General features: G+C 36.5%; 1 protein-coding gene across 2 annotated transcripts; it reads left to right on the forward strand.

The window, feature by feature from the left end:
- The first annotated feature begins 656 nt into the window (after nucleotides 1–656).
- On the forward strand, nucleotides 657–12429 carry LOC101244573 (MICOS complex subunit MIC60-like protein). Of its 2 annotated transcripts, none has more exon segments than NM_001348312.1 (12): nucleotides 657–824; nucleotides 1073–1136; nucleotides 2405–3124; nucleotides 3206–3307; nucleotides 3445–3585; nucleotides 3776–3853; nucleotides 4064–4156; nucleotides 4234–4353; nucleotides 8812–8889; nucleotides 10671–10850; nucleotides 11388–11489; nucleotides 11597–12429. In NM_001348312.1, coding segments are annotated over 12 exon segments (1920 nt in total). In that variant the 5' UTR covers nucleotides 657–813; the 3' UTR covers nucleotides 11828–12429.
- The last annotated feature ends 444 nt before the right edge of the window (nucleotides 12430–12873 follow it).

The raw sequence follows: 12873 nt of genomic DNA on the forward strand, positions 1-12873 counted from the left end.
AATAAATTAATGAAGTACTTTTTTATTGGCCTATGCATATATTGATTCACTTTGAATTTTTTCAATTAATTCAAATTTAAATGATATATTTATTATGATACTTTTTAATATGGTTTAATATATTTATAAAATTGAATCGATCCAAAATACAAATTGTTTAGCTAAAACTCACTTTAGTCTTTTCTACTTATCATAGTTCTATTTTTGAAAGTCAAATAATTTTGATTATTATTTTAAAATATATTCTATTAATCATATTAATTTGAAATTGCAATTAAATATTTAAATTTTATTTTAGATATCAACTTAATATAATTTAATTTAATTTAATTTTTTAAATTAATCTAATCAGCTCTCGAAAAGTAGGATTTGTATGCTTGCACCTGTTGTCAAACTCTCTTGTTTTGCCATTTATATTTTATTAGGCTTGCAAGTTTATTGTTATTTTTTTTGGTTAATGTTTTGCAATTTTAATATTTTTTTGTTAGGTTTTACTCTAGAAATTGAAATATAAATAGTTGCTTGTTTTAAGGTAATGAAAAATATTTGTGACGGTCTCAAATTAATAATGCAGTAAAATTCGAAATACAAAAGGTCAAATTAGTAATAATTTAATTTTAAGAAAAATAAAAGAAGAAAAAAATAAAGAAGTTTGGGATTCAGAAATAAAGAAAATCGAAGTGTAAAGAGAAGCAAATGAAATCGCCGTGCTGAAAGCACAAAAACTCTCCGCCATTGGCGCGAGCTCCATCTCAGACAAGCTACAAATCAACTCAATATCAGTTTTTTTTGGCGCCAACCAATCCTCTCACCATGTTGCGAAGGTAACCCTAAACCAAAATCTCAATTTCTACAGTTATCAATGTATATACACTCTCATATTCCGTAGCTTTTGTTCATTCATTACGTTGTGATACATCGGATAGTTAGTTTGTCAATGTCGATTTTATTGTTATTTTGCTCTCTAGTATTAATTTCAATGAGAAGAATTAGGGTTGATATGAATTTTGTTACATGAAAATTGAGTGTTTGAACTAATTTGAGATCTTTTACTGTATTTTTTTCTTTGCAGGTCCATCCTGCGACTTTCGGCTAGTCAATCAGTGAAAAGAATTCCAGCAGAGGTTATAACACAGGTACATTTTAGAATATCGTCAAAATAGATAAACAAAAAACACTAGGTGGGGAATCTTACTACTTAATTGGCTACCTGAACTCCCACGGGTGAGGATTCGATTCCCCATATTGTAATCCCCTCTCCTATTTCCCCTTCCCCAACCTCCAATTTTGAAAAAACAAAAAACAAAAAAAAAAGCATTAGATGATTCTTCCCATATGTCGTAGTCTTGGGGGACATAGTTACATGGTATATGTTACTGGTGGGTGGTGGCACATGGCACATGGCACGTGGCAGGTATCCCGTGGAATTAGTTGAGTTGCGCAAATGCTTGACTGGACACCGTGATCATCAAAAATAAATTAAAGTAGATAACGGTCTGGCGAAGTTTGAAGAAACCTGCTCCTTCTTGTTGTTTATTGTGCCTTTTATGACAAGAAGAAGAAAGAACCATTTTTATTAGCTATGACATGGACAAACTCGAATTTCTTGGGGGCCTCATGGTGGAGAAGTAAAAAGTGGAACTTTTCAGAAGTTTGGATGCTGTCGTGATTTTTGTGCTTCTGTTACATCAGTATCTTCATAAAGAAAGAGTAAATATGATTTTTGAAGAGAGTAAAACAACATTTTTTAACCATGAGGTTTTATGTTGCTCGGACTCTTCGAAAATGTCAACGGGTGTGCATCGGATTCGCCGAAAGTAGCGTATTTTTTTAGTAGCCAGCATGGATCCAGAATCAAAAGTGAAGAGTCCGCGCAACTAAGATGAGGTTATGGGTTTGAGTCCCTAAGGGAGCAAAAGTGGGGAGGGCAGCTGTTTTTTAACAAGGAGATTGGCATTGCTGCAAGTTTTAACAATCTGAGTGATGTGTTATCTTGGATCGCCTGTGGGAAGGGGTTTTGGTAAAGTAGGTTTAGCTTACCATATCAAAAAAGAAAAGAAAGAAAGAGCAAGTATTGGAGAAACTCTTTGATAAGTGTGATCAAATTGAGTTGGTGCATCGTTGTAAATTATGATGCATTTATGGAGGTAGAACAAAACTAATGCCATTGAACTGGAGAGAAATACAACGACTGTCATAACTGGACCCTTCCTGGCAATGCTCAGAATCTTTATTTTAAATCTTGATTATCATCTGCTTGTTTTTTCCCTTTTTACTTTTACCACAAGAAAAATAAAGAAAAAAAAAACTGTCCCCGCATTTTCTTTGAATACTAGTGTTATGTCTTACAGTAACTAGCATTGAATTCTTGTTTACCAATTTGTTTACCGGTATATGGTTTCAGGTACCTTCCTATCTTTTTTCCAGAAGAGAGTTTTCAGTCTCACCCAAACAAAATGGGCCACCACGGGGGCCAGGTTCAACGGGGAAGCCCAAAGAAACAGTGAGTCTCTTGCCGAGATTCATTATTGGATCTGTTGCTTTAAGTGCTGGATTTTTTGCTGCTTATCAAACTGGATATTTAGATAAGTATCTCATTAAAGAGCCCCATTCCAGCCCTGAATTAGCCAGGGACGAAACTGGCCTTCAAGGTGTGAAGGAGCTAAAGGAAAGTAGTGAAGTTTCACAAGATAGTGAAACTTTAGGAAGACCAGATGCTGATTCTAAATTTGTAGAGTCTGATAGTCCGGAGCAAACTTACCAGAGCATTGGAATTCAACAAGATCTCTCTGGTTCAGAAGAGCCAACAGCAACTGGATCAGAAAGTCAATTTCAGGTAAACGATTCATCAGAAATTACTGGTGGAGAAGCCAACTATACTGAAGTAAAAGAATTATCACCCAGCTCCCATCAAGAAAATGTTTCACCTGATGAAACAAGACTTACTTCTACTCAATCACCTGAGGACACTTTGGACATGAAGAGCCCAGAAGTATCTACTGATGCAGTGCAGTCTAAGGCAATAGAAATCACTCCAACTCCAACACAGGCTGATACACTTCAGAAGGAAAATGAGGCTAGTGTCATGTCTCCAGAGCATGTAATCAGTCAAGCCAAGATGGAGGTATAAACCAATTTGTGCTGACAATTTTATCTTGCGAGTTACAAATTTTGTCATGGTTCTCTGAACAGCTACTTTTTGAAGGATGCTCCTCAGCATGAGGAAAAACCTAGTTCCCTTCTTGATGAATACTACTTAAGAAATGGGGTTGGAGCTACCCCTACAACCTCGTCTGACAAGAAAATGGTATATTCTCCTTCCTTATCCCACCCCCCACCCCCTAAAAAAATGAAACAATGAAAAGACAGAAGGATATATGAGAGGGAAGGAGAGGGAGAATCTCCTAGTTGGTTTTCCTTAATCTTTGCATTATGAAACTGTAGGTTGTTGAAGATCTGGGTGATTCCTACATATCAAAGGATGGAAAATTGGTGCTTGATGTCTTACAGGTTATTCATGAAGCTGAGAGTAGACAAGCAGAACTAGATGCTCGCTTATTTGCTGAAGAAAAGAAATATATGAAGGTTTGAGACCTTTAACAATTCTTTACAATTTTGAAAAGAGGATGTTATAACATTATTGTGATACTTCACTCTTTAAGATTTGTGGTATTTCTTCCACATGATTTGCTTTTAATTGTGTTGCTGCTTGTTGTTGTTGTTATTATTATTGTTGTTATTGTTATTTTAAGATTTTTCTGCTCTCGTGATTTAGGAGAGATATGAAAAGGAGCTGAAGGATGCCAGGGCCAGGGAACTTATGTATGCTGAACGAGAGGCCTTACTGGATAAGGTTGTAGTATGTTTGTTATTGGTTACCTATTTTACCCTCATATAGGCTGCTGCAGTGTATGATAACTCCAGTTCTTAAACTATTCATTGACACATTTCACTTCTTTCTTAGGATCTCATGCGTGGAGGGTCATCTTATTTGATGATTTATCATTGTCTTTCATTATCCTAATCTCTTTGTTGGACTGATTAATGATGAAAATTTCATTAGGAACTGAAAAAAGAAAGAGCAAAAGCCATCGCAGCTTTGAAATCACTTAAAGAAAAATTAGAAGAAGAACACAAGACGGAGCTTGAGGAAAAGGTACTATACTCTCTTAAGACTATACAAAATATACTATATTTTCTGTCTAGCAGACTTATGCATATTCATAATTGTAGGAAGATGAAGCAGAACTGAAGTTAAAGAAAGCCCAGGAGTTGGGTAAAGCACAATTGGATGCAGCTATCGCAAGTGAGAAAGCATCTCAAATTGAAAAAATGGCTGAAGCCAATCTCCATGTAAAGCTTCCCATATATTAGTTTTCCACGTATAGAAGTTTCTTTTTTCATATGATGTTACACCAATCTTTTAAATTATTATGCACATTCCTATTCAACTGTGGGTTAGAAACTATCTCTTCCTTGAAACATCTATAGGAGGATATTCTGGAACTACACATAAGGGAATCAGATAATTGCTATCCTAAATTCTGTTTAGACTACAGTTCCCTTTCTCAAAAAAAAAAAAAAGGTCTGTTTGGACCAACACCTGCATCCTATTCTTTAGTAAATGGAAAATACTTACTCCATCATGGCTGCTCCGTTAAAGTAGTGTTGGCAAGTGAAGGTTTTTTTTGTTTGTATTTTGTTTGTGGGATGCAAGTACAATGTTTGTTTGACGTGCATTGGGAGATAACTGATGTAATTAACTGCAGTTTTTTCTTCATTTTTTCATTAGTTTATATCGCGGTATTTATGGCTTCAGTTCTTACTTTGTCTAACGTATGATATTAGGTTTTACATACCTGTAAGTATAATAATGTCTAAGGAAACAGAAGATGCTTTATATGATGGGTGGGAGGACAGCCTTTACTATTTTTGGTGTAAACAAGTAGTAATAGACAGCACAAAAGATATTTTTAATGCAATTGATTGGCTGTAATTAGATATATTAGGATTTTGTGAAGAGACAACTTTTGTGATGGGGGATACACTTTGTTATAGTATACCCGTGGATATATAGAAGTAAAGTTCACCATTATCAAAAAGAAATGATGGGTGGGAGGATAAATTACATTCTTTGTCATGTATTTTAGCATTGGACGTCTATGGAGTGCTCAACCATATGTTTCTTCTTTCATTTGTCCCAGTAAGGAATCTACTTGCCAAGAAGGTATATAGCAGGATTGTCCTATTGCCGAATTTCTGCTGAATGTCCTATATCTTAATCTTATACAACAATAATAATAGTTACAGCCACATATCTCCTTCTCTCCTAGGCACATATCCCTAGGTCTTTCTTGGAGGTCCTCTTTGGGCCTCTTTTACCCTTTTCCGGCTATATCCGATCACCTGCGCCCACTTTTACTACCTTTTTAACTCTCATGCATCTCTCCAGTTGCTCTGGCTCAATGGATAAAGGAATTTAATTTAGATCTGGGGGGAAATTTTGTGACATTTCTATGTATTCATAAGATTCAGAATTAGTATCTAGGATCAAATGAGTGGAGAAAGCCAGGAATTCTATTAGAAGATTAACTCTGAGTAAAGGAGCCTTACTCTGGCTTTGCAGAAGAATGCGGGATGCATCAGAAAACAAGGGAACAACATTAAATTGTGGAGATGCAGAGATCTCTTCATTTAATATTATTGTTCTCAAAAGTTAATAAGTATGGGAGATTCCTTTCTGTAATTACAGTTTAAGGGACACAACAGAGTTGTGGTCATCATTCCAGAAAATTTCTTTTAATGAGGTATGGGGGTTGGTGGCTACGAATATTGAGAAATTTATTACAGTGAAAACTAGCATCCTGCTGCATTTATTACGAACGGAAGTACAATAAACAACTATTAAAGGACACGGGCAACATCTTTGAAGTGGACTTCAAAGCAAGCTGAGGTTGCAGTTGTGAAGAACCAACTTTCTTTGAAAACTCAAGAGGGTGATACAGATCTTCTGCAGAGATGTCTAGTTGGTCAATTCAATGGCGGGGTTGAACTTCCAACTAGCAATGATGTGAGAAACTGTGCTCAACAGACCGAAAAAAGGGACTCAGAATATTCAAGTGCATGACATGAATAGCTTTGGGTTTCTCTTCGAGTTCCAATCAAGGAAAGCAGCTGAGCCCATTCTTGTGGGTGACTAGAGGAGATATGTGGTCAACTTAACACACGGTTCGTGGTCTCTGATGAAGGGTTCCTTTCCGACCCAAACTGAGTTTAATTGGATTTGGATCAGAGTAAATGGTCTTCCTCTACCTCTCTGGTCCGATGGAGTCATGAAAGAGATAGGTGATAGATGTGGAGTTGGTTGGAAAATGAAGAAGAAACAGAACTTACGAACCCCCTGCTATGGGCTCGCGTTCGGAGTAAGGGTCCGAGGGAGACAATACCACTGACCAATTGATGTCGATGATGGGAATTTAATCTTCTCTCTGCTGATATGGGTAGACTCGTCGGTGATTTACAAGGAAAAAAGATAGTTACTAACCCTACAGGCGACTATAGCTAGTAAAGGAGAAAAAAAAGTAGTTCTGGGTTGTGGGAAGTATGAGAAGACTTTCATGAAAAAGGTTAAGAGGTTATAGGTCTTTACCCAATAGATTTTGTGGGGCCTGACACGCAGCAAGTGGTGCCTGTGCAATGCTGAATGTTTGAATTTGAATTTAAAAGACTCTGGGCCCAAACCAATTCTTTTAAATTCCACTTTGCTCACTGACATGGACCAACCATAAATTCCTTTTTGGCCTATTCATTTAACCCCCTTAGAACCATTTATTGAGCTCCGAAATATAATCCAAGGTCCATCTATTTTACCATCTGAATTCACATTGATCCTGGGAGATTTGGGACTTCCATCAAGATGGAGGAGACTCCAAAACATGACTTTATCCTCGAAAACGATCAAGTGTTGGGAGATAAATCATTACAGAATTACCTATCTCTATAACCAGGGAGGATTGCAATCATGCTCTGCTATAAGAAAGGATGCTGGGGAGACGCTAGAACATTCTCATGATCAACTGAGTTGTTAATCCTAATCAAGGCCTCTGTAAATTGACGACTCAAACTGTGAAGATCTCGTTAGGGAGAGTACTCTATAGGTGAACTTTATCGGGATCAAACTTAGCCAGAAGTTTGGAGCAGCTATCAAGGGTTGCGAAAATGAGGCCTTCCTTTTCTCGAAGGTAGATCAGAATAGAGCAAAGGGAGCACAGTTGTACCAACACAGTTAATACTCCAAAGGAGCTCAAGAATTTGTTCTTTGACATTGGTATGAAGTTCAAAGAAGGTGAATCTAGGAGAAGCGGGAGGACTTTGCCTTGGAATATCCAATTGAAGTCAAGATGTTAGCCTGGAATACTGGGGGACTTAATGGTATGTGGAAATGAATGATGGGCTTCCTCAGGGTGAAATGGTGGGTCTTTTAACTTGTCTTTCCATGAAGTAGTGGTAAGATCTGCGTGCATTCTATCCTCCCAGACCCACTTGTGGAATTTCACTTGGGTATTTTGTGCATTTGGCAAGAAAATGGGCATTATTTGCTTTGGTCTCTGTTAGATTTTTTATTTTTTTCAACTGCCACAACACCGTTCATCTTCAAAAATATGGTCTTGCGTAACTCTAGAGTTCTTGTCATTGCTTGCTGTGTCTCCACAGGATTGTCTACACTTCCATACCATCCTCCATCATCAATAACTTCTCGAATTATCACCGATAATTTCATATCAGCCACTCATACCTCAATTTGAACATACCTACCAATGGTAACTGTTAAAATTCTGGTAAATCTCGGTATAGGTAGTCCTCTATTTCCCTACTACATCTCTGGCAAAGATTCCCCTCTTCCAGTGAAAGCTCTTTTAAAGCACTCATGCCCATCACTAGTTGTTTTTCCAGTTTTGATTTTTCTAATGAGCCTTCTATTGCCCTCGTAAAGTAAGTAAAACCATCTTGCTCTTTATTTGCTTATGTTAATCAATTTAAAAGACTTATCTCTGGTTGAGACCGGCTGAGAAATAGGCTCTTCCCTCCATATTGGAGAAGTGAAACTCACTGGAAACAGGACAATTGTAACAAGAAAAGATGTTCTTTTAAAATTGGCTAATTTCCCAAAATTGAGTTCCCAAGAGAAAATGGAGCTTGTTTGGGATAGGTGGAAGCTCACTAAGCATATCTTATGCAAGAGGGCTTGTAATCTAGAAATATCCTCCTTGTAGACAACGAAATTCATCGTACCAAAAGTCGAGAACTTAAAGTACTGTAACCTTTTTCTAAATTATTCAGGATTTTCTCATAAAATGCACATAAGAATGCAACTTCCAATATTTACCACAACAAACATGTAGAAAATCGCACTGCAGCTAAATTCTTAATAGCTTTACCACTTTTTAGCAAAGAATTTCTGAGCAACTGACTGAGAAAACAGGCAATAGTTTAATATCCAAAACCAAATTTTGCATCCAGGAAAAAACTAACCATCACTTTCCCAGGTATCTCCTACAGTACAATCAATCCAGCGACATTCCTCTTCTCCAAACATTTTTTTTCCAAATCTGTGTGTTATATCTTCATATATACCATTCTTTTGGAGCATAACCTAGATATCTTTTTATGCTAGCTAAATTTGCAGTTCATATATTCTTACATCTACTTATCTTAGAACACTACTCTCTAGAGTGTTTCTTCATAGCCAGTTGTTTAAGTGCTTGGCATTTCTATGGTTGATGATTTGATTTGAGTTCTTGTTGTTTTCAGATAAATGCTCTGTGCATGGCATTTTATGCACGATCTGAAGAGGTTCGCCAGACTCATTCTGTTCACAAGCTTGCTCTGGTAACTGTACTTCTGCTGTACTTCTCTTTTTATTTTTATATTCCCTTCCTTTTTAAAAGAAAAACTTTAGTTTCAGGGTGGGTGTGAGACAATGTATACACAAATTCTTTCGTTCTGAAGAATCTCACCATCAGGGATGATATCAATCTCTAGTCCAGAGTATTGTTGAACTACTAACAGAATATGATCACATTATATTGCCTTCTGCACATTGTTAGTGTGTATGCTTGCTATATTTGCTTCTCCACATACATGATGCTACTGTACGTATATATAGTCCTTTCTTTATGTATATGACTGCCCTGCTAGAACTTGGGAACATCTGATATCATGTCCAAAAGTTCTAAACCAAACTTTTAAATTCAATTGGAATCTCCAGACAGTCAATCGGCTCAACTACAAACACCATGAAAAGTAGAACACCATAAATCAACCATTCTAATTGTTAATAACCTCTATTCCATCATGCTAAACATTGCATGATGGATGTGGGTGCTACTGAACTCGCTGTAGCCATGCCCTAGTTAATAGATTTAATAAACGCGCTATTATCCGTCTAATGACACCTGCTAGTATAACAACCACTACCTTTTAACATTTCATCTTCACTCTCTGTTTCCCTTAAATTTGGTGGTGTTCTGATTGTTTTTGTTTTCAATCCTTTGTCTTTTAATGTTCAAAGAAGGCAAAATTGAGGACCTGTTGTGTGTGTATTTGTGTTGTGTGTGTGCGTGGAGAGAGAGAGAGGGAGAATCTGCTGCTGGAATGTGATAAGTCATAACTGTAAGCCTTTTTTCCGTCCAAACACATAAAAGGGAAAGTTGCACAATTTGGTAACATGTCTAAACAGATCCCCTTTTCCAACCAAAAATGGTGTTGAATCATTTGGAAAAACTCGCAGTTTCTGGCTTTCTGCGAACTCTGTCAAAATTTTCTCAACAGTAACCGTCTTCCCTTCCTAATGACCAGCTAACGGCCCCATTAGCTGGTAAACCCAATGTACAACTAACATTGCCATTTTTCTGTTTTCCTGAAATACCATCAACATATATACAAAATAATTTGGCTAACAGCTCCTACTTCTCTGTGAAATATGATCTTGAATTCTGTGTGAAACAATTGCAGCTTTTCTAAATCTATGCTAAACAATTTCTAATGTAACCATCTCACTTATTTCTGGTAATCATCATTCCAGTAACACCATTTTTCATTTATGCTATTGCTAAATAACTTCTGAAACTCAAGGCTAGAACTCTTCCTGTAACTCAAGTCTTAGCTCTCTCATGTTCTAATCAGAAAAAAGTGGCCGTTGGCTTTCATGCTTCATGAAGTCTACGTCTTCCCAAAGATTATGTATATTGAGAGAAAAACTATAAAAAAGTTGTATAATAAGAGAGAAATTCATACTGTAATTTAACAAGGTGATATCTTAACTCATTCTGAAGTTGGATGTTAAAAACACTGTCGATAAAGGCTATTAACTTTTAGAATGTAAATAAATTATCCATTTAAAAATGAAGTAATGCAATGCATCCAACAAAAAAATAGCACAGTGGTTGATGCTGAGGAAGAAGAAGAACAGGAGTGATCTGATACTGATTTGTTCTTTGTTTGTTAAGCAAGCTGTAAAACCAGTTATTTTTCCACAATTGTATCCTCAGGTGAGGGTATTAGAAGGGAATGATTGGGTACAAACAATGCTAACCTACCGGCTATTAGCTAAAACCTGTGTCAAGTGTTTAGCTCTACTGATGGGATCCTTTGATTGTTCATTGTTGCAGGGTGTGCTTGCTCTGGAAGATGCACTGTCCAGAGGGTTACCAATTCAAAAAGAACTAGAAAATCTTCACACTTCTCTTGAAGGGATAGATAACAACTCATTGCTGGATGTGGTTCTATCTTCTCTTCCAGAAGAAACACAGAGATATGGTTCAGATACTGTGTTACAACTGAATCACAAGGCAAGCATCTGAAACACTGTAGAATAATATCCCACTTTGAAGCATAATTCTACAAACCATGTGGAATCCCATGGGAAATTTCAAATTAGCTATGTTTTCCTTTCCTACATATAATATTTTTTTGGGCAAACTCGATGGCTCTTTTTCTGGTTCCTTATTTCCTGCCCTGGTTGAATCGTCATTACCAGACAATTTGTAAGACTGATAGAAGAGTTCGGTAAAGTTACCAGATTCAAAAAAAAATGATAGAAGATTTGGTCACTGTTTAAATTATCCCAGTTTTCAAATTTGCTTCTCATGCGATCAAATAAGTCAACAGTACTCGTATCCTTATGAATTCTGTGATTTCTGCTGCTAAATATCCGAATTCTTTTTTCTTTTGTTCCTTCTGCCTAAAGTCTATAGTCTTGTGTGTCTGTTGAGAGCAAGAATTCTTTATTGGAATTTGTAGCTCTTACATTGAAGTCTGCATATCTGGTGCTTGTACCTGAGCAAAAACTGGATAACTCTGTTTCTAATTACTTTTCATTTTAACAGTTCGATACATTAAAGGGGACACTTCGGCACTTTAGCCTGATTCCTCCAGGTGGTGGTGGGATATTGACACATTCTTTGGCTAGTGTTGCATCCTGGTTAAAGGTATCTTTTCATTTACCCTTCTTTGAGTTAAACTATCTGATTATTGAAGTAAAGTTTACTGAATTCGTATTTCTTCCCCATAAAATAATTTTGTGTACTGATATCAGGTTAGGGAGGCTGGCCAGTCTGGTGATGGAATTGAATCCCTCATAAATAAAGTTGAGAGTTTCTTGGCTCAGGGAAAATTATCAGAAGCTGCTGATGCCCTTGAGAAGGGTTTAAAGGACACTCACGCAGCAGAAATTGTTGATGATTGGGTAAAGCGTGCTAGGAACAGAGCTATAACCGAGCAAGCACTAACCTTGCTGCAATCTTATGCCACCACTATAAGCACTTGAAACAGTGATCCATTATTGCAATCAAACGTCCAGTTTATCTGCTGCCTACAAAAATCTCTCAAGAATGGCTTTTTGGTGATTAACATGTTGACATTTTCAATGCTTGCAACACTATCCCTTTTTTCATCTTGTTGCAATCCAAGTAGTTACGCCTCTCTTGATCCGGATAATTTCCATTGATAGATACATCACTATCGAGCAGGTTTGTTGTACAACGGGTTACTTCTGTTATTCTTTCTTTCAGGTCCACCATGAAAAGGACTCCAAGCTGGAGTACGCGCTGCATTTTCTACTTCCCATGAACTAATCTTATTTGCTGTTGTTACGCTGTTTAGCATGTATAATAAAGGCAGCTCAAATTGACTGGATAACTTCTTTGGTTAGTTTCCTAAACTAATTAAATTTGAAAGAGCTCAGCCAAGCATTGATAGGTTTTCGTCTGATCGAGGGGACAAGTAGACATGATTCACCTTAAAACAGTTTGAGGTTGAAATTTCTGAGGGAACTTCGATTAATGTATATCTTAACATTTATAGTTGAATATTATGGGATATGATCAATAAATTGAAGTTCCTTTGGATACAGACGATTTAAAAAGCAAATTGCTTCTTGTGGGTTTTCTTTCTAGCGTTTGTTCTTTCCTATATTTTATATATTTCGTTTTACTGTTCAGCCAAAATTTAGAAAAGAGACATTCTCCTAGGTGTAATTTCTTTTATCAATAGAGTGCAACAACACAAAATTAATTACTAATAGAGTAATACCAAATGATTTGTGATCAAGACACATTACTAATCTAGGGTTCATTCACCAAACCCCAATAAAGTCAGGGAGAGAATGTATACACTTTTTCAAGTGATAACTACACTATGAAAGCATAATTAGTTTTTTTTTTTAAAAAAGGTCATGGTCGATAGGTCTCTCTCAATATGTATGGTGTTAGTTTGTCTATCGTGATCATGGAAAAAAGAAAAAACACGTGTTATAAAATATACAATTAGTGTGGATGTTCACTACTCAGTTATCTCATACTTTTGCAACCTGTT

Source organism: Solanum lycopersicum, chromosome 4, assembly GCF_036512215.1.
Source record: "Solanum lycopersicum chromosome 4, SLM_r2.1".
Taxonomy (NCBI): Eukaryota; Viridiplantae; Streptophyta; class Magnoliopsida; order Solanales; family Solanaceae; genus Solanum; species Solanum lycopersicum.